The sequence below is a fragment of the Rhineura floridana genome, chromosome 4, assembly GCF_030035675.1.
Source record: "Rhineura floridana isolate rRhiFlo1 chromosome 4, rRhiFlo1.hap2, whole genome shotgun sequence".
NCBI lineage: Eukaryota > Metazoa > Chordata > Lepidosauria > Squamata > Rhineuridae > Rhineura > Rhineura floridana.
The window spans coordinates 165,992,837-166,015,514 of record NC_084483.1 but is presented as its reverse complement, the minus strand read 5'-3'; the positions used below and the strand labels follow the sequence as shown (position 1 = coordinate 166,015,514).

General features: G+C 41.6%; 1 protein-coding gene across 1 annotated transcript in view; it reads right to left on the bottom strand.

Moving 5' to 3' along the window:
• CAPN8 (calpain 8) overlaps positions 1-22,678 on the bottom strand; it is a 64,909-nt gene that overhangs the window by 17,496 nt on the left and 24,735 nt on the right. The window contains exons 10-17 of the mRNA XM_061625085.1: positions 20,560-20,720; positions 14,026-14,201; positions 13,172-13,183; positions 8,866-9,077; positions 6,912-6,948; positions 6,425-6,490; positions 3,273-3,330; positions 1,726-1,790 (exon numbers count right to left, since the gene is read on the bottom strand). Coding sequence (XP_061481069.1) covers positions 1,726-1,790; positions 3,273-3,330; positions 6,425-6,490; positions 6,912-6,948; positions 8,866-9,077; positions 13,172-13,183; positions 14,026-14,201; positions 20,560-20,720 — 787 coding nt within the window. The remainder of the gene's footprint in view (positions 1-1,725; positions 1,791-3,272; positions 3,331-6,424; positions 6,491-6,911; positions 6,949-8,865; positions 9,078-13,171; positions 13,184-14,025; positions 14,202-20,559; positions 20,721-22,678) is intronic.

Genomic DNA, 22,678 nt, shown 5'->3' with positions numbered 1-22,678 from the left:
CACAGTCTCTTCCACTCCATCAAAGTGACAACTTTAAAAGCAGGTTGGGCCCTTTAAATGAGGAGGCTCCTCTCATTAAAGGCAGAGCAAGGTACTCAGCTAGAGCTGCAGCTCCTATTTAAGGCTCGGTTTGAGTGTTAATGAGAGAGCCAGTGTGGTGTAGTGGTTAAGGTGTCGGACTACGACCTGGGAGACCAGGGTTCGAATCCCCACACAGCCATGAAGCTCACTGGCTGACCTTGGGCCTGTCACTGCCTCTCAGCCTCAGAGGAAGGCAATGGTAAACCCCCTCTGAATACAGCTTACCATGAAAATCCTATTCATAGGGTCGCCATAAGTCAGAATCAACTTGAAGGCAGTCCATTTATATATTTTTTGAGCGTTAATGAGGCAACAACATTCAAGCTCTGTTCTTATGGCCTTTCCAGCCTGAGCCCTGCAGGGAACTGTCCATGGTGCCATTGAATCCTGAACTCTTGCCTCATCTCACTTCTTCAGAACCTAACCCAAGTGTAGGAAAACCTTTGGCCCTCCTTATGTTGTTGAACTACAACTCCCACAATCCCTGGCTATTGGCCAGGCTTGTTGGTGCTTATGAGAGTTGTAGTTCAGCAACATCTGGAGAGCCATTAAAGAAGACTGACATTTAAAGGATACACTTGCCTTAGACCTTGCACTACTTTGCCTCACCTTGTTCTGCTAACTTGAACCTGAACTTTTCCCTTGGATCAGAAACCTTGCACTGCAGAGGCTGCCCCTCCCTACTGTGCCAGTTTTCTACTTCAGGGATTTTGGTGGAGTTGTTTTGTTAATGTACAGAAGCATTCTGAAATACCGTTTTTCCATCTGCAATCTAAAGTGGATATAATGCATTCTGCTACCTTCATTCTCTGCCTCCTCTTCCACTGCATGTGTAGAACAGGCCATAGTTAGCAGCAGATAAGTAAAAAAAAAAATTAAGCAGAGGACTTGAACCTTCAGGTTGAAGTGGAGACTGAGATGCCAAAAGCTTCTTGGTAAGTGCACCATTGAGCTGAGATTTGAAGAACCTAGGAGCACACCTGAGTTCAATTCTAGCATTTTTCCCCTCTATGCAAACATTCTCAGATTTGCTGAAGCAGCAGGGCTCATCCTGGTAGATTACAGCCTGTCTTCTCTACTAGCCCTGTCTGTGGCTTTCTGCCAGCCACCCAGCTACATATCTGTAATAAATTCATTCTAGCATGTTAAACCATTTGCATAGTTAATTACTCTCCTATGAGAAAAGGACATCCTTTGAAGACTGGCAGTCCCTCCATCTTTCATTCCCTCAATATTTGCTGAGCCATGTTGATAGGAGGGACCAGTTTAACACTGCATCCCCTCCCCACAGTTTTTGCATATCTCAGAGTATACCTTCCTTGTGTATAAAAGGAGAGCAATCTGTGGTCTGATCTGACTACAACTACATCCAGGTTGGATATAATAGCACAGGTAGCCACTGCTAAATTCAGGCAAGGATTGATGACACTCTCATACATCCAAGCAGAACATGTACACAATACAGTAGTGAACAAAGCAACTGGAAATAAGGAGTTAATATCCTTGCTATTCTAAGCTGTGCCTTATGCCTAAAGCAAGTGAAGACAGATGTGCCAGGAAAATGAGACACGTTAAATCTTGCCTTATCTAGTCAAAAGGTTCACAAGGGAAATCCAGTAGAGAAGAGTGACATTTGAAGGATACATCTAAGAGGCTGATCATCTCCCTGCAGGTGTTTATGTTGAATCCATCACTTTTAATGTCTGTTCCTATACAATAAAAAGGTAAAAAAAAACAAAGACAAATATTTATCTGCATTCCATGGAAACATTAGGGAATCATCTTTGTGCATGGTTAGTCTCTTCAGTTAAGGCAAAATATGCTCCTTATTTCTGCTAGATGATTTTGAAGACAGCTGAACATCTCACAAAGGGACGATTCCAGGGTTAATTCACAACATCAACAGCAAGATGTGATTACTAAGCAAGTGTTGATACTGTGGCAAAGCAGCTCTCTTCGTGCTTTTTTAAAATAAAATGACATCAACAACAACTCTGAATAATTTCAAAAAGAAAATATAAATGTACTCACCCATTACACCAATGTGTATACATGCGTGTGTGTGTGTGTTTGTGTGTGTGAGTGAGAGAGAGAGAAAATAACCAAAGCATCCTTCATACAAATACAAAGAAATTATTTCAGCTGACTAATTGCTTTGTCATGCACCCAGTTCTCAGTTACTATTACTAGTAATTACTACTGCAATGACTAGTTTTGCCATTAACACTTGAAGTAAAAAAAATCCTATCAGTTCGCAAATGACATTTGTTTTATTACTTGTTTTATTTTTAAAACTGTACACTGCTTTTCATTTATAACTTTATAAATACAAAGCAGTTCACAATGTACATAAAACAATTAAAATCAATAAACAACACTTAAAACATCCAAATAGTCGTCTTCTTCTACTACTACTACTACTAATAACAACAACAACAACAACAACAATAATAATAATACAGCAGTCAGAATAACAAGAACAAAAACTCAGTATCAACAGTCAAGAAGTGTCAGCGTAAAACAGAAATAAAATTACCATAATCATCATCAACAAAAACAAAAAAATCCAAATAAAATTTACATTGTAATACTCTGGCTTTTTGCATGTATATGTTACCATTATCTTTGTTCTTTCTCTGAGGTTGGTTTAACCTTATGGAATGCATTGCATTTGAATACTGTTTGGCAACAGGGTGGAACATGTTTTTTTCATATGGACATTAATCCATGGATTCCTTGCACTATTTTTGGCAGAACTAACCATGAGCACAGAGCTCATTTCACATTAATATGAGCTGGTATTGAACAAATCTCTTGGAGGCCAAATGCTCTTTATTCGCCCAAAATCTTGACCCACATTAATATCCTGCCATTCATAGTATAAATGAAATTAAACGTGACTGATGCAAAATTCTCAAGTATTCTCATGTAACATTGATCGTTACCATACAGATGAATTGCAGAAATGTGCATTTTTTGTATTTCTGGTTCCATTAGGCAAAAGTGTATTTACCACTCTGACACTGTATAGCAATCAGTTGCAACAATAAAAGAACATAAGAACAGCATAATGGCAGCAATGGATAAGGAGGTATTCAGACTGATTTTCAATATAATTCTGGATACAGGGATTTGTGCATGTAATTATCATGCCCCTCTTCCATAGTCATGAAGCACTGATTGCAACTTACTCTTTGATATAACTCTGTTCAGAACAGTCTGTAGTTCATTTGCAGTCATTTCACAATCCTGCAGAGATAAGTCAAAAATTTAACAACCATCCACAATTAAAGTGGGACAGCCACAGTCACCCTACCCTTACCCTGTGGCTAAACCAAGCCCCTATCCTAGACTGAATGTCAAACAAAAACCCAAGAGAGACTTCTTTGCCCCAGCCAGAGCCAGACTTGGCCTCATGAATAAGTTCATTTCAGATCTAGTTCCCGGCAGCAAAGCTCTCCAAATTAAATTTAAATTTATTATTCACAGATGACCATCAGCTGTAAGTTATCTGAGTTAATGATAAAAGGCCAGGGACAAAGAGTTGACTAGGAATAGCTAGAGCTGTAAAGACAAAGGAATGCTCACACATGTTCTCACATTGGGAATATAACTGCACAATGACACTGATGTGTGTCCAGAGCATATGGTGCATAGCAGGGACTGGTAACTTGTGGCCCTCCAGATGTTGCTGGACTACAACTTCCATCATCTTGGGCTCATCACAGTTGGAGTCCAAAAACATTTGCCCCATCCCTAGTATATAGACCATCCTATTATCTTCAGTTGCAGGAACAGCTCCATATGTTTGGGAGTTCTCTTGGATCCTGCCCTGCTGCCTGAATCTCAGGTGGCTGTGGTGGCTAGGAGTGCTTTTGGCCATCTTAACGTGGTCTAACAGCTGCGTCCATTCCTGGAAGCAGTTGACTTGGCCACAGTGACACATGCTGTGGTGACATTGAGGCTTGACTATTGTAAGGCAAACGCGGTTTGGGGCTGCATAAACTGAGCTATAGTTTCCAGGTCGAGGGAAGTAATAGTCCCACTATATTCTGCATTAGTCAGGCCTCATTTGGAATACTGCGTTCAGTTCTGGGCGCCTCATTTTAAGAAAGATATAGACAAGTTGCAGCAGGTTCAGAAGAGGGTGACGAGGATGATAGCCGGTATGGAGAACAAGTCTTATGAGGAAAGGTTGAAGGAACTTGGCATGTTCAGTCTGGTGAAGAGAAGACTGAGGGGTGACATGATTACACTCTTTAAGTACCTGAAGGGCTGTCACATAGAGGAGGGTACAGATTTGTTCTCTGCTGCCCCAGAGGGTAGGACTAGGTCTAATGGTTTTAAGTTGCAGGAGTGTATATTCAGATTGGACATTAGAAGGAACTTCTTGACAGTAAGGGCAGTTCGGCAATGGAACCGACTGCCTAGGGAGGTGGTGGGATCCCCTTCGCTGGATGTCTTCAAGCAGAGGCTGGACAGCTATCTGCGGGAGATGCTGTAGCTGTGGATTTCCTGCTGTGAGCAGGGGGTTGGACTCGATGGCCTACAAGGCCCCTTCCAACTCTATCATTCTATGATTCTATGTATGGTTGCCTTTGAAAATGGTTCAGAAACTACAGTTGGTTCAAATGTTCAGAATGTTAACTGGAGCATGGCACAGGAAGCATATTACCCCTGTGCTTTACTGACTCCACTGGCTCCCAATTTGTTTCCGGGCCCAATTCAAAGTGCTGTTTTTGACATTTAAAGCCCTAAACAGCCTTGGACCAGTGTATCTGAAGGACTGTTTGCGCCTATATGTTCCTGCCCTGGATTTAAGATCATCTGCCTCTGGTCTCCTCTGCATGCCTGGAATTAAAGATGTCAGACTGGGAGGCACATCTCAAGAAGCCCGTTCTGCCCCTCCCTGGTGGTTTTCCGGAAACTCATAAAAACCATCTTGTTCCAGAGAGCCTTTGAGAGGGTCTGACGGGTAAGTCTGACACTGTCTCTTCCTTTTCTATTTTTAATTTTTATCTTGTGGTTTTTACTATTGTTTCCCCATATATGTACTCATATATATATATATATACATGTAGGTTTCTTGGTTTGTTTGTATGCTTATTGTATTTTATGTATTTCAAATAATTGTATTTTATGTATTTTAACTTACTGTATTGTCTTGTGTTTTTATTCTGTGTAATTTTATTATGTATGTGTGTGATTTTATTGTAAGCCGCCCTGAGTGCCCCTTGTGGGGTAGAAGGGCGGGATAGAAATATTTTAAATAAATAAATAAAATAAATAAATATGTGCATCCCCATTGCATGGGAGGACTGTCTCTCCCATAGAAGAGAATGGGATAAGGTCCTGGCTCACTGTAGTCTGTTGTTCACACTGAAGCCTTGTATGCATCTTACAACTACTGGATTTGGATGGCAGTGTTTAGAGTAGAGATTGGGTTTGCTGCCTAGTTCCAATCCACTTGTATTCCAAGAGTCCAATTCCAATCCACCCTTTTTTTGTTCCCGTTTGTTTTGGCACTTGCCAATTCAATCCACTGTTGGGTTTTTTTTGGTTGTGAAAAAACTACATAATTTTTAACACAAATGCTTATGTAAATGGTTTGTTTTTTCCTATTTATCACACTACACAATTACGAATGCATCAACTCAGAGGAAATTACAAAGATAATTATGTAAAATCAGGGGGGGGAATCAGCGCCGGTCTGAAAAGATAGCGGACTGTTGAATTCAGTCGGAATCCGGTACTAAGTCCAATTTAGCGGATATTCTCTCCCATCCCTAGTTTAGAGTAGGTTAAAAAGAAGCCAATTAGAATATGTTAAAAAGAAGTCTACAACATACGGCTTCCTCCTTGCCCTGGCCTTGAGCAGCAGCATAATAGGCTGCCTGAGGTCAGATACAATCAGAATCCAGAGAGCTCCAACTGAACAAGTTGGTGTAACAAGCTCTGAAGTCCAAATAGGGCCTTTTGTACTTCTCAGCCCAGAATGCATCTCTCAGGCCCTGCCTCTTTCCTCGGGAGGGGTGAGCTTAAAGGACCAGTTTCCTCTGTATTATTTCCCCTGGCACATTGCCTGTATGACTGATCCAGTGACGGTGAACATGCAGTGCATGAGTCAAAAAGACTGGGGAGGAGCACAACGCCTGCAAGCTCCTCTCCATGGGTCTGCACATCTGCACTGTCCTAGCTTGCCGTGTCGTACAAAGGAAGCCAATGTATCAAGCTGGAACGGTGATGTAGTTGTGTTAGTAAAAAGAAGGAACCAGTAGAATTGGAAGTCTACATAACTTTTTTAAATTCAGAATCTTTATTTGTAACACAGTGACCTTCTTACCTCTCCAGAAAGCTTTTGAAACAGGCTCTTGAACTCGCTGTCTATGTCCTTGCCTGCAACATGAGGCTAAAAGAGATCATAAATCATTTTACATTTTACCAGTAATCATAGGAGTGGATCTGAGGCTTTCTGCAAACAACCCAGTGTTAAAGTAAGATCTGAAAGAAATAGAAATCTATGAAGCCTGCTTAAATAAGCCCAGATACTAAAAGCTGCATTTTCTAAGCAAAAGCATGTAGTCTCTGCTGCATTTATCACGCATCGTGATTATACCCTATATGATGCAGAACTTCTGTTCTCCAGAAACAAGATGTACAAAGAAGTCAGTGAAGAGATCCTTATCAATGCAAAGAAAGCACTATTTTGTTTAGTGTAGAACACAAAAAATCTGATCTACACCAAGAGGCTTTCAGCTTTCCCAGTAGTAAGACACTGCATCATATGCCCAAATTAAAATTGTTAATTTGGCCCTCCTTAATTTGTTTACCTCATATGGAACTGCAGCCACAGTATCACCAATTTCCCTGGGAGAAAACAAAATAATAATAATAATAATAATAATAATAATAATAATATCCTTCCTTTCTCATACAGCACTAAGAATGGTTTACATTAAAAAAATGCAATGAGCTGGACCCCAGCTTAGTCATGCTTAGAGTGAATCCATTAAAATAAATGATTAAGCAAGTCTGGGTCCAACACTATACAAAATCAAGCAACTACAAAAATATGAACTTAGAAACACTAAATATGACAATCTAACAGCAATTTAAAAAGCAGTTTAAAACAGTAGCACAATCACAAATTGAATGCCTGTTGACATGAAATCAATCTCTGTCTAAAAGACAAAAAAGAGAGATCCTGATGCATCCCTACCAGGAGGTTATTCCAAAGGTGCAGTACCACCACTGAGAACACCCTGACTCTCATGCTTACTTGCCTGGTAATCTGAGATGCAGAGAGAAGCAGGGTATCTGAGACAGACCTTCAAGCCTGAGAAAGTTTATATGGGAGCAGACAGTCCTTAAGGCAGGGCTAGCCCATGTGGTGCCTTCCAGATGTTGTTGCGCTATTTATATAAATTTATATCCTGCCATTCCTCCCAGAAGGAGCCCAGGGTAGCACACAAGTGATAAAACACTAAAAATATTTTTAAACAAAACATCCTAAAACATTTTTAAAACAAAACACCTTAAAAATATTTTTTAAAAAAAAAATTAAAAACCTCTTTAAAAATCTCTTAAAAACAATTCCAACACAGATACAGATTGGACAGAGGTCTCTGCCTAAAAGGCTTGTTGAAAGAAGAAGGTCTTCAAAAGGCCAAAAAGACAACAGAGATTGTGCCTGTCTAATATTTAAGGGGCGGGAATTCCAAAGTGTTGGTGCCACAACACTAAAAGTCCACGTCTCATATGAGAGATGGTATCTGCAGGAGGCACTCACCTGCAGACCACTGTGATCGACTGAGTATATAAGGGGTATATAAGATTACAACTCCCATCATCCGTGATCCCTAACCTTGCTGTCTGGGACTGATGGGAGTCTGCAATCATCTGAAGGGAACCATGTTGGCTACCTCTCCCTTAAGGATCATCTATCTACTATGATCAAATAGTTCATTCTCATTTAGTACTCCAGAGCCAAACTGGGTACATGTGCTTTTGCTGTTTCTTGTAATTTCCATCTAACATAGATATAACTTTCATTCTGGTCCTAAAAAGGAACCTCTTCCAAATAATTATAGCTTTGATTGTAGCCCAAATAAGAGGAGCAAGTTAAGTAGGTGCTGGCGAAGAAAAGTTGATGCCAAAAAGAGGAGGAAAATCAATTGGTGTGTGTGTGTGTGGAGGTGGGGGAGTGTTCTTACTGGCACATTTTTTCTTGGATCTGTATTTATATTGAGGATTTTTGTCGCCTGAGGACTACCTGATCTACCTTTTCATACACCTTTTATTATATAACAGCATATGACAGCAGGCACAATGGAACATTGCTGAATAGGCCTTACTCCCTAATGAGTACCCAGAGAGCCCCCCAAATTGTCATGAGCTATAAGCCTGATTAGACACCTGATAACAATGCAGCTCCAGCACCATTGACATTAGGCAAGTGCCTTCTTTTCGGCATCTGCTGCAAAAACTCTGTTTAGCCAAGCCTACCCAGACATGTAAAGCTGACGTGTTCGAATCTGTAATTTTAACTTAGATTTTGTATTTTTGCCTGTTGATTTTATTCATTTTGCTTTTTTATAAACTTGCTTTTAATGTTGATTTTTATTGACTATTTTAAGGTATATTTTATATTCTTTGTAAAGTGCTTAGAGGTTTTATTTACAGTTAAGTGGAATACACATTTTGTTAAATAAAATAAAACAAAGAAATGTGCTGAATGCAAGATGGGATGGCACATTTTGGTACACTGTTGCAGAAGATACATACTGAGCTTTGGCCTGTTTCTCAGAGAAGACTCTAAGACAGAACTCCCCATCTTTGAAAGGCTCAAAGGTGGATGGTATAATAAGGTATTGTCCCTGAGGTAGCTCAAAGCGGTTTGAGACTTCGCGCAAGTTGACGTATGTGTCGGAGCGAGCTACAGGTCTGTTAGTTGAGAAGAAATCTCTGCTTAGGTGAACATCAGTTTGATTTCCCAACTAGTGACAATACAAGAATGAAAAAAATTAGGTTAAAGCAGCTAACAAGATATAGGGCATAACAAGCCTTCTAGTCAAGTGGGAGCATAAGCTAGAACTCACTAGGTAACATTCCCCCAACATACTGGATATCCCCTCAACTTTTTCCTGCGCATATTCCTTGCTGGACACCAAGGGTTACCTGCTAAAGGGGGACACTGCTGCAGATTGAACCTGCTACCCATATTCTTGCTGCAGAAAATGGCAACCAAAATGATGAAGGGACTGGAGCAATGCTCCTGTGAGGAAAGGTTACAGTGTTGGGGGTTTTCAGTTTAGAAAAAAAAGAGGCAAATAAGGAGGGACATAATAGAAGTGCATGTTGTGGAGAACATGGGGTTATCCAATAAAGCTGAATGTTGGAAAATTCAGGACAAGACAAAAGAAAGCACTTCATCATATAACACATAATTAAACTATGGAATTTGCTACCACAAGATGGCCGTCTGTTAGGACAGCTATAAAAGCAAATTTGACAAAGTCTAATGGAGGATGTTGTTGTTGTTATGTGCCTTCAAGTCAATTACGACTTATGGCGACCCTATGAACAGAGCTTGGAAAAGTTACTTTTTTGAACTACAACTCCCATCAGCCTCAGCCAGCATGGCCACTGGATTGAGCTGATGGAACTTGTAGTTCAAAAATGTAACTTTTCCAAGCTCTGCCTATGAATCAGTGACCTCCAACATAATCTGTCACGAACCACCCTGTTCAGATCTTGTAAGTTCAGGTCTGTGGCTTCCTTTATGGAATCAATCCATCTCTTGTTTGGCCTTCTTCTTTTTGTACTTCCTTCTGTTTTCCCCAGACATTATTGTCTTTTCTAGTGAATCATGTCTTCTCATGATATGTCCAAAGTATGATAACCTCAGTTTCATCATTTTAGCGTCTAGTGATAATTCTGGTTTAATTTGTTCTAACACCCAATTATTTGTCTTTTTCACAGTCCATGGTATGCACAAAGCTCTCCACCACATTTCAAATGAGTTGATTTTTCTCTTAATCCATTTTTTTCACTGTCCAACTTTCACATCCATACATAAGAGATCGGGAATACCATGATCTGAATTATCCTGATTTTAGTGTTCAGTGATACATCTTTGCATTTGAGGACCTTTTCCAGTTCTCTCACAGCTGCCCTCCCCAGTCCTAGTCTTCTTCCGATTTCTTGACTATTGTCTCCATTTTGATTAATGACTGTGCCAAGGTATTAATAATCCTTAACAAGTTCAATGTCTTCATTGTCAACTCTAAAGTTGCATAAATCTTCTGTTGTCATTACTTTAATCTTTTTTACGTTGAGATGTAGTCCTGCTTTTGTGCTTTCCTCTTTAACTTTCATCAGCATTTGTTGCAAATCATTACTGGTTTCTGCTAGTAGTATGGTATCGTCTGCATATCTTAAATTATTGATATTTCTCCCTCCAATAGTCTATCAATATCTACTGGGCGTGATGGCTATATAATTAATATTGAAGGGAATATGCCTCAGAATACAGTTACTGAGTTGGGGGGCATTAGTGGGATAGTATTGTTGTGCTCATGTTCTGCTTATGGGTTTCCCATGGGCACCTGGTTGGTCATTGTGAGAACAAAATGCTAGATGAGATGGGCCTTTGGTATGATCTAGAAAGACTCTTCTCACATTCTTAGGGTGGCAAGACTGTCTAAGCACTTTCAGGCATGCACATCCTTGTATCCTGGAAATACTTTTTGATGTGCAAAAGGAATAAGCAATACATAATATGTACCTGAGCATAACCTTAATGCTCTTTCACACTGCATACCTGAACAGAATATTCAGAGCATCTGCAAAGAGCAGCAAGGGGCAAATCTGGGTGATGAGACATGTCTCCACATCTTCCACACTTGTTTTATTCATGTCCCAAATGAATACTTTACCTGTGACATGCCTTAGCCATGTGAAGAGGCTCTCAGATCATAAATGTTTCATGCAAAGAGTGCCCCCCGACATGTGAATGTGCATTTGTGATTTTAATTCTTCATGAAGTCCACTTCTTCATTTAATGTCTATGCTACATCCTCAAATGGGCTGGATACAATGTGTTTCTAAACAACATAGGAGCAAATACGGCCAAAATCATTTCATGTTTTTCAAATCAAGTTATGTGTTTCAAACTTTTGGCTCTGTTGTTTTGGTCAGAGCTTGGAAAAGTTACTTTTTTGAACTACAACTCCCATCAGCCGAATCCAGTGGCCATGCTGGCTGGGGCTGATGGGAGTTGTAGTTTAAAAAAGTAACTTTTCTAAGCTCTGGTTTCGGACTAGCCATTACTAGCAGGTGGCAGATAGTTGGTCTCCAGATGTGTGCAATAACTGTTTCACTAGTCTCTTGCCATTCTCCTGCCGTCTCAATCATTTTCCACCTCTTTGCTACACACTGATGACTGGATATAAGTTTATCAAAAAGATGAACTGCTTTCCATGGAATGTAGACATTCCTTCTGCCTGTGTAAATGTCAGGAAAGTAGTTTTTCCAAAGCTGATTTTCTTCCACACCTTCCACCAAACTTAAATGCTAATCTACTAACTGAGCTTGTAACACTCAAGAATCTTTTGTATAACTGATAGCATAAATCTGCACCAACACTCAGCATGAGTTATAAAGTAAATTAGGTGCCTTAAATTGAACAAAGGCACAAAAGCAAAACAATAAATGTTTAAATAGCACCTTTACTGCATAAGTTTGCCTTTCAAAATGTGACTCACGAAGACCAGGTGGAGTTTGTTTGATACAGGGTGTGCTCCATTATATACTGATAGTATATCTTACTTAACTAGAAAGGCAAAATAGCAAACACACTAATACATTAGGAACTGGGATTAGAGGTAACTTCCCATGCTAGTCTGATGCATAATTCTAGCCTATAATATATTTAATGTGATACTCTAGCATGATTCTTATGCACTGTTGGAGAGAGCCACAGCTTAACTTGTTCAGAGCCTCTGGGTTCAAGCAGCAAGTTAGTCACCGTTCCCTTCTTGTCTATGCAATCTGAAGCAAAAGAGCACTGCAAACCAGGTGCTCTCATAACTCTAAGTTGCACTTCTTCCGGTGCTGGGTGTGCATTGCAGTAGTGAACTGGAAGTGTGGAGAAGCAACACTACCTTCTCTACAGTACACACAGAGCGAGAGAGAGTGCATGGTTTTGTACAACCGTCCCTCCATAAGAAGAGCCCTGCTGGAACAGACCAAATGCCCATCTAGCCCATCATCCTGTTTCTAATAGTGGCCAACTAGATGCTTCCAGGAAGCCCACAAGCACAGAGAATTCAAACAATAACCTTCCACATGTGTGCATGTGTTTTTGTATCTGGTATCTGAACGTATATTGACTCTGTGAATATGGAGTTTCTATTTAACCACTATGGTTAACTGACACTGATAGACCTTTTTCTTCTTTTAGAGCTACGCTCAAGGCCATCACCAAAACTTGTGGCAGTGAGTTCCGTGTGTTGCGTGAAGTACTTCTTTTGTCCATCCTGAATCTAGGACAAGTCAATTTAATTGAGTGACCTTGGCTCCTAATATTGTGATAAAAGATGAACATTTTCTCCCAGCCTCTCTTTCTACACTATGCATGATTTATTTATTTCTAAACTATAGGTTTTTTTCTCCCAAGAGTTAAAAAACTAATGGTTGGATTACACATAAAGCCCCATGGTCAGTCTACATATACTTTAGGTATGACATGCTGAACCAACAATTCTGACATCCAAGAAATCCTCATTTCAAAGAAGCAAGGGAGGGGGGACAAAAACTTATTAAACAACCCTGAATTGCTATCTTTCCCTGCAAATAAGCAAGACCTGGAGGGAAGGCACCTGAGTTAAGTCTTTCTTCCTTTCTCTCAAAACAGGCTATGCACACCCTTAGACACCATATTTCATATTTCCCCAAAATTAAATCTCCCCATATGTCACCAGGGCAATTGTTTTTTGGGCACATCAAGCTTCAAGAAGCAGCAGATGATCTACAGTATATATTTTGACCCTGGCAAAGGGTGGCCATTTTTCCAGCACAGCTTATGTACCTCTTTTGGCACCTGCAAGAGAAACAAAGGGGGTCTGATGGAAGAAGGTAGTTGTACATTTTTCACGAACAGCTGGATGAAAGTCAACAAACAGAACACTTAATCATATTGAACTGTTGGTCTTTTATGCCTAATAGCCACCGTTCTCTGCAATATCTCTGGTCCAACTCGAAAATTTAATCATTTTTGCCTTATTCGGAAATCCAAGGCCAAGGTCAATTTAAGAGCATATTGAGGTTCTTCCCATTCTTGGGGTACAATCTAGCTGTGCACTGTACTAGTCTGTGCCAGTGATGAATTTATGGGTGTCATCTTGTCTCCTGGCTTTGGATTCACACCGTTTGGGCCTTTTCAAGGTATTTCCCAGCTGAGCTTTCAGGATGGAACTCTGAAGAATCTGAAGGTACTGATTTACCCTTCATGATGAATATAGGAAGCTGCTTTATACCAAGTCAGGCCATTGATCCCTCCAGCTTAATACTGTCTATTTGGACTGTGCTCTCAAGTATTTCCAACTAGATGTTGTGGAATAAACCTAGGACCTTGTGCAGACACAGCATGTGTTTCACCACTAAGCTATGGCCCCACTAACAAAATGCACAAAGACAAGTAATACTATTACTGGTAGCAAGGCACTGAGGTAGATGTGGAGAACCTGTGGCCCACCAAGTGTTGATGGACTCCAACTCCCATCATACCTGACAATTGTCCATGCTGACTGGGGTTGATGGGAAGAGGAGACAGGTTCCCCACTTTGGCCATACAGATTGGGGCTGATGTAAATTGAGGGGGCAGAGGTTCTCCACTCCTGCTCTAGGGGATAAGAAGGTAACAAGGAACAATGAGTCATATACCTGATAAAGGGAGTAGCCAATACTGAGCAACCCTTCTCCCATCCTCTTCTGCCTCCTGCGGTTCTTCTGCATCAAGCCCACTATGACGGTGCAACGTGGTTCACTCCCACTTCCTTCATGGTCATCGTCTGGCTCATCCAGCCTAATTTTAAACTGGGGATTGGTCCAGTATGTTGCTATAAAGCCAAAGTATAAATAGATATGATGTAACAGGAGAAGGAGGGAAATGAAAGCGTAATTTCTCTCTGCTAATGCAGCCAAGTTCACTGCTGTTAGAGCTACAGGGAATCATCCTTAGGAGTGCACTGTACTTTGGCTTCCAGCCTGGCCTTCCCATTCTTTTCATATATTCTGTGCTTCCTTCCCCTTCCCCCACTTCAAGCTGTGCTATATATTTATCGCAGTTAAAATGAATCAAGCCACTAAGAGAAATTTCCTGGAGGAGTAGTGACCAGCTGGAAGAGGCTGTGGTGATTAACACAAGTCCATAATTTACTCTCAAGAGACTGTTACTGGGCCAATTCCTATTAAACGCTCATATGCGGCAGGGGTGAGCAGGGATGCCACTTATGAATTCTTAAACTGCAACAGTGTTCAATCCCATACATTGCTGCTTATGCATGGTTCCACACTACTTCCAAATGGACACCATAACTTTCCAAGTACTCAGTCTGAAGACTGGAAAGGACTGAAGACTGGAAAGGAATACTGCTGTTACCACTTGAGCTGTTCCTTATCCAAGTTCCAGCAAAATGCCTGTCATGGGGGGGATATGACAGGTGGAGTGTATGTGTGTGTAGGGAGACCTTGTGTATTTCAAGGACCCTCGCTGCCCCTTGCTGCCCCCACCCGACTCGTAAAGTAAAATAGCGAGCGAGTAAACAGAGCGCACCGCTGGTTTAAAGGACTGAGGGAGGGAACGAAGGCTAGAGCGACCAGAAGTTTGTTCGTCAGCGGCAGGAAACAAAATGATGTCCATGGACACTGTAGGGGGCGGAGAAAGGGAGGATCCAAAATAGCAAACAACCTGTGCAGCAACCACACACCAGGTTAGCACCGAAGCAGGTGCGGATTTTCAAACCAATTTTGGATTTTTACCGCATTGATTTAATCCGGATTTAAAGGCAATAGCAGCTGAATGCAATCGCGTTAGCAAAAACGTCATGCAAACGGTCCAAATTAAAAGGATCTGCAAAAAACCCCAGATCTGCTTTACACCAGAATGTGATCAAGCCCTCTCTGTCTTGTTATATGTGTCCCTACCCAGCAGCAAAGAAAAAGGGGGATCTTCGGCTTGCAGTGCTACATTCAGTGAAAGACCAGGCACTGTATTTCAGATGGGTCAAAAGTTATTTAAGATTTACAGCAGTTCTGTTCAGATGCTCATCCATCTTTGGAACTCCCTCCCACAAGATCTCCGGCACGCCTCTTCCCTAAATGCATTTCGGAAAGCCTTAAAGACCTGGCTCTTTCAACAGGCCTTCAGGGTATCCGGAGACGGTTAATTGTTATAACTGTAATGCCTCCTGCCCAGTTTTAATATTGTTGTTGCATATGTATTTATATTGTGTTACTGTATTTTATCAATTGTATTTTAACGATTTTGTAAGTCGCCTAGAGTGGCCATCGGCCAGATAGGCGACAAAGAAATTAAATTTATTATTTATTATTATTATTATAAAGTCAAGATTTAAATAGTTAACAATCAAGCATGCCTTCATCTGTTGTTATTTATTAATACTTCATAATAACAACAGCAATTTTTCAGCATTTTTGGAGCAAAAAGGATTGGAAATCCTCACTCAGCCATGGGGCTCACTTGGTGCCCTTGGGCCAGTCACTATCTCTTAAACCTACCTCACGGACCTGTTGTGAAGATATAGAAAGAGGTGTAAAATGGCTGCAAAGTAGGATTTAGTGTTTGCATCATGAGCATCACATATTGCTTCCTTTAACCAAAGTGATGCATCTTTGCAAAGGAAGGGACATGTTTTCTTCACCACCACCCCTTAGTACACTACTTTGACCAATCTGGCATGATTATTGTGTATTTAGAAGCTGCAAGAGTCCCAACTGATTTCAAGTGTGCTTGGTGAGTACAAAGGCCTCTCATCATGAACCCTTTTCTGCCCCTTCCTCACAAGAAAGCCTAGACTACAATCCTGTACCCACTTACCTGGGAGTAAGCCTCATTAAACACAAAGAGGTTTACTTCTGAGTAGACATGTATACCATGGGATTTTTTAACATCCACACTTACTGTGTCGTAGAATCTATAGAAAATAATTTAAAAGCACTACCTGATCTGAAATGGAGATTACAAGGAGACAGAAGCCACTAGCCAAGTGCAAGGGAGGGAAAAACAGCAGCTCTTTAGGACCACAGGAATTCCTGGCGTCCAAACAACTCACTTATCAGTCACAGAGACTGAAAGTTTATTTTCATTCTTAGAAGGGGGTGTGGCTGTGAGGGAGTATGGCATGACCATCATGGAGGGACCTGGCTCTTCTAAATTTGCTACTACACTATTGACATTCAGACATAACAAGCCGTTCCTTGTAATGGAATTCACCATAGTGAGTGTTTCCTGTCTCGTCCACAAACAGGAAATCGTGCAAACCATAGTTAGGTAACAAAATGAGATCAAACCAGGATATCCCAGTTCCTTAATGGTGGTTTGCATAAATCAGTTCCCACATTCAGACAACAGAATAAGGTGATTTGTTACAAACTTTTTTTAAAATACAGCAGCTTCAAATTTCTTCCTTACACATGTAGGAGGGGGAAGGGGAGGGGGGCACTGATCCTAAGGCCCGCCATGGCATGTTGTTATGATGTGCTGTTATGTCTAAATGTGCCCGAAGCCTTTGTCAAGTGAAGCTGCTAATTTCCTGGTTAAGAGAGATATTATAAGATGCAGACATTTTTCTCTACTCTCTCCCCAGTAATGTCAAAGAGGCATTCTCTTAACACCAACAGTACAGTGTGACATCGCTTTCATTCAAACAACTGTTAGTGAACTGTAATATCTGAGTTTACAAGCTTTCATTACTATACAAAAATCTGATGCCATAAAGCCTTCCATATTTACAGCATTGAACTTAGCAAGGCATAGCTCTTACAAGTAAAATCATGTTTTTATTATCCTACAGAAAAACTGTTTTCCCACTTGAAGCCATATTTTTAAAAATGTGTAATTAACACACACAATACTGCTATTCATTTTAATTACACGTTTGAGCTGGAGCCCCAAACATCAGTGGATTTAGGAATTAATTTAGCATTAGACAAATAGAAACAAAATAGCTTTTCTAAACTATTAATATATGCAATTATATGGTGTACATTGTAGACTGGTTCTGTTTATCACAGTTACACTATACTGAAAAATGAATGAGATGTATAAATAAAACTTTAAAAAATCCAGTGATATATAAAAACAAAAATGAAAAGGAATGGAAATAGAAATATTAACACTTTGAAAAAGAGTTTTCCATTTGGAATTTTGGGCCTTCAGATGTTACCTATAAAGTCCTCAGTAATCAAGAGCATGTATGGATGCCAGTGAGATGTCACCGCTGTGCTGTTTTCCCGGCTGCAACAGAGCTGTCACTCACTAGTACCAGGGTGGAATAACGCAGGACAGCCGGGGGGGGGGGGGGAGGACATGTTGGCAGTGGCAGGTACAAGTGTGGGTGCATCTGTGCCTGCTGCTTCCCCCATCCTCTCAGCCTCTCTTTCACATTTGATCCCAGTCCTGGCAAGTGACAGCACTGCCACAGCCAAGACGATAGCACAGCAGCAGCATCTTACCTTATGTACTGTGGCTGGATACAAATTCACATATCGTGCATCATAGCTCTATTTAAACGTAACATGTATCTGCCACCTAATTAGACACACAATTTAGACTGCAATCCCTCCAAGCAGTGAGACTCTAATTCCAGTAGGTCTTATTTCTGGACCAACAAGAGTTGTATAGAACCCATGGAATTAATGCATTTCTTTTCAGGCTCAGAATTAAAACCGTGTGTTGGTTATGTTCCTGAACTGAACTGAACTGAATTCCCCTTCCACCATCTTGGTTGATGGCAGGGATGTGTGCACGTAGAATGCATGCATGCCATCAACAAAGATGGCGGCGGAGGCATCAGTCCCTTAGGGAAGTCTCGGCCACCATCTTGGTTGATGGCAGGCTTGTGCCCACAGCACAACCAGCATTTACGTCAAGGGAGAGGTAGGTGGAGCCTGCGCGGCAGTAGGGGGGTGTCTGGGAGCTCCCTCTCTGCAATCTGTGCAGCCAACACTGCTGCAGATTGCGGGAGGTAGGTAGGTGTGGTGTGCGTGTGTGTGTGTGCTGGGGCCTGGGGCCCGGGGCCCAGGGCAGTCTGATGCCCAAAGGTCCTGGCATGCCTGGTGCCAGCCCTGCTAATCTACATGTCTCAGGTGCAGCACAGGATGCTGTCCCACCACAAGTGTTGTTTTAACTGCCTTGGCTTTTTCATGTGGAATGAAAAAAGGCACCATCTTATCCTTTGCCTCAAGCAGAAAAAATGTCTTGGGTTGGAAAGTGGTTGCTTTATTTTTATTTTTTTTAAAAAAAATTATATGCAAATATAACAAAAATAAAGGAAAAGATAAAAACATTGCCAGCTGACATTGACAGCAAAATATTCCATCAATCCTAATTTAACTGTATGGATTAATATAAGCAGTCTATATGTCCAACGCAGTACTGTAGTGGCAAATTCAGAAGTTCAGGGTCCCTTCATGACAGTCACAGCCATGCCCCTTCCCCCCCCTTTTTGCTGCTGGGTTGAGAATGAGACCCTTGTTACTGCCTTGTCCCACGAAGTCCCTAGAAACCCAATCAGCATGAGAGTGTTAGCTACTGAAAAGAGTCTTCTCAATGGCTGACTCACCTCCTTTCACTATGATTGGCTCCAATCAGCAGGAAAGGACAAGGAAACACATTAGAAGACACTTCTTAGTGGCTAACACACTCCCCTTTCATGTTGATTGGCTTGTAGAATGATGGAAACATAGGAATCCTGCTGGGACCCTGCTCCCAAAAAAGTAAGGGGTCTAAGACCCCCCAAGACCCTGGACAACTACACCCCTGGTCCAAACAGATATCTAAACAATATGGACAATTATAAGACATGTGCTCAAATGTAGAAAGAACAGTGAGATCTTCAGGCCACTAATTAGTAGATGGTGGATGTTTGACCTTCCAGCCTTGCCATATTTAGCTACCATTATGGCTCGCAGAATCCATTTCTGTTGTCCTTGCTTTATGACTGACACAAGGACTAGCCAAATCTTGCCTTTGCACCAAAACAGAACAGATTCTCCTGTATCTGATAGAGTGTATAAGGCACCGGGGGACTCAAACCAGGGATTCAGGCTACAGGACTCAAGTGTTTTACTTATTGTACCACCTGGTAGCTTGCCAGCTGAAGGGGTTATTAGCCTGAACTTTTAGGCTGCAGCACTAGTCCTTCAGTGGCCAGAGAAGGTACTGCAGCACATCAACTAGGCAAGGTCATGTGACCTGAGGAACCAATGGAGACCTAGCTGACTCTATGTAACTGTTGCTCCAGGCTTTGCTCCTCCGTTTGAACAATGTGTTGCAACAAGTAGAAATGCAGCCTCACCTGCCTAATCTAGTATCTGACCACCAGCCTGTTCAATAATAATGTCTCCTGCCTCTGTCCCAGAGCCCTTACTTTTGTCTGATGTGGAACCTAGCCACCACCATCCCCAGCCTGTCCTTGACCACATCACCTACCTTTGGACCCCCATCTGCCTGACACCAGAACCAGGCCACCATTTGTGGTCTGCCTCTGAGCTTGGCCAAGGTCTAACAGCGTGACACAAATGTGTCAAGTGCACTTCCACATTTGGCTCATGGCTAAAATGATGTATGTCTGTATTTACTCTTTGCTGAACTATTTTTATTCCACCTGTTCTCAGGTGGATACAGCTCACCATACAAAAATAATAATTAAATCAAAGGATCAATTTCAAAACCCCAGAAAGGGACAAGAAAGCAATCATTTTGCAACTCAGCAGGGAAGGCATTCCAGGGCAACATCAGGGCAACATCCCTGTTCTTTGCAGCTGGAAGCCTTACCTCCTGTAGCAAAGGCAGCTGGAGAAGAGCCTGGTCCTCTGACCACCCTGCAATGTCTATGGGAGAGCCATTCCTTGATCCAGACCAGGACTCCTGAATGCTCTGGGCCAGGCATAAGCTGGTCCATCCCAGGACTTACAGAGAATTCTGGCAGGAAGAACAGCAGTCTGCATGTAAGAACAACTGTAAGCAAGGAAGGTGCTCTGAAATAAACATCTACATTCCACAATCATAGCATTAGTCCAAGTTCTTATTTCTAAGAGGCCTCTGGACTCAACACGCCCCAGCAACTCACCTTGTGAGACCGCTAAAATCATCTGCATGCAGTCCTGCAATACAAAACTGCCTCTGTCAACATGAGCTATGGTTAGTGATTGGCTTCTCCGTGGTGACATTACCTGGATAATTTTGGCAGCCACCAGCTGTAGAGCCCCGTCGCCAGTTTCCACTGAACAAAATCATGCCCCATTTGTGGACATCATCATTTGTCAGGGTGTCGGGAGTCAAGTTGCAGACCTCAAGTCTTGTAAACTTCCTCTGAAAATCTACGAAGGACATCCTGCCACCACAAGAGCATACGAGTGCTTAGAGAGTAAGAAACAAGGCTATGCCCACTTGCACTGATTTATTTTCTACCGAGACAGCAATCGCACAAGGGAATTATTTGGCATTATAAAGTTTTTAAACTTCTAGGAATCCCCATCAATATTTAAGGCCTGAAATTCTCAGTGATCAGACCTCTTGAATCCAGTCATGTCTTCCTTAGCTCATACTGGATTAGATTCTAGTACCTGCCTTCCCCTAGCTGAGAACTGCTTCCCACATTACATTGCAAGGGCCAGGTCCAAGTTGCTGGGGATCCTGGGGCAACAAATGCCCTACGTCTACGTCTTCAGAATTTACCAAATGCTGGCCTGCATCAACTGGCCACTTGCAGTCCTTTCTTGGGAACTTCTGAATTGGCAAGATTTCCATGACTCCAGACTGCACCAGGGCCTTTGAAATGTGCTGGACTCTGCAATCTGCATTTCTAGCTGGAGAGGATGCATGTGTGTTGGCTGAGCTGCTTGACAACCATGGTGATCCAATTTAGCTATCAGTTTGTAATATGATTTATTCTACATCAACAAAAATTGTTGATTTTTGTCTTATTTGAATTTATTGTTGGCTTTTGTAAACATGCTTCTCTCCACACACCCATCGCTTTGTATTTTGATATTTTGAATGTTAGTTGTGAGCCACTTTGGGCACAGCATGCTGTAGAAAGGTGGCATATAAATAGACTCAATCAATCAACAAATGATCAAAAAGCCCTACTCTTCCCAGCAGCTGTGGTGGTGGTGATAGCAGACTGCGCTACCAAATCATGACAGTTGACTCTGTAGTATCAGGAACCTGGTAGTCTGACCTACTCCACACATATATTACTGGGGCTAGGGAAGGGGGAGGCTCCTTTGCAGTCTCTGAGGTTGGAAGCGCAACAGCCAGGATCACTCTGTGTGCAACTGAAGAGTTTATTCTGTTCCAAGAAGGGGGACAAGTGGAGGTGTTGCTTAGTAACCCGGAACAATGGCATGATCCTCACTGAGATAGCATGTACTCTGATTGGCTGCGTAATTCTGAGGGAGTTTTTCCTCTGTATGTTTGCTTGTATGTTTCTCTGCTTTGTACAAGTCCTGAACTAAAAAAGATAAGACCTCTCTGTTTATTTATCTTCACTGTTTTACTCAGTTTGTTCTGTAAAGTGTTATCAGGCTCTTTTCTCTCTGGATTCGATCTATGTTATTTAAGTAACTCTGCCAACACTGAACACATGCTGAGTGTTTTTATCTTAACACAAAATTGCTACATTCAGCCTAATGGAACATTATACTGCCTGATACCTGGTCAGGCTATTGTCAGTCTAGCCCAGTATTGTCAACTTTGTCTACCTGCTACCTGATCGTTTTAACAAGAGATGCCAGGAATTGAACCTCAGACCTTCTGCATGCAAAGCATGTACTGTGCCACCACAAAACACAGTAGCTTGGAACTCTACCAGGTTTTGATAACTGACATTCTCCAGCCAAGTGACAAGTGAGCACATGGCTCAGAGTCCATCTGCATCACATCACTGGACTTCCATTTTGCCCAGGGCCCAGCTAGGACAAAGGCAGTGCATGATGCCACTGATGGTCTGGGCCCCATGCAAAATGAAAGAGTAAAGCCAAGAATTTAGCTCAGTTTTGCTGATTACCAATGCCAGGCATTTTTTCTTATTTGCATTTTGAAAATACATGAAAGGAGATAGCTAGAAAACAGCTGTAGATGCAAATCTTTTGAATGCCACAATGATCAGGTACAATATGAATCACCCAGCTTGCAAAGCTTCTGGGATTTTCTCTGAAGTTCAGATCCCTTCCTTGTATTTTGAAGCAAATTAATGAAAATGTTTGTCTGTGGATGCCAAACTGCAACCCACATCATTCTTGATGGATAGCAGAGCACCTGTGCATGGCAGGACTTTCAAAATTGCTT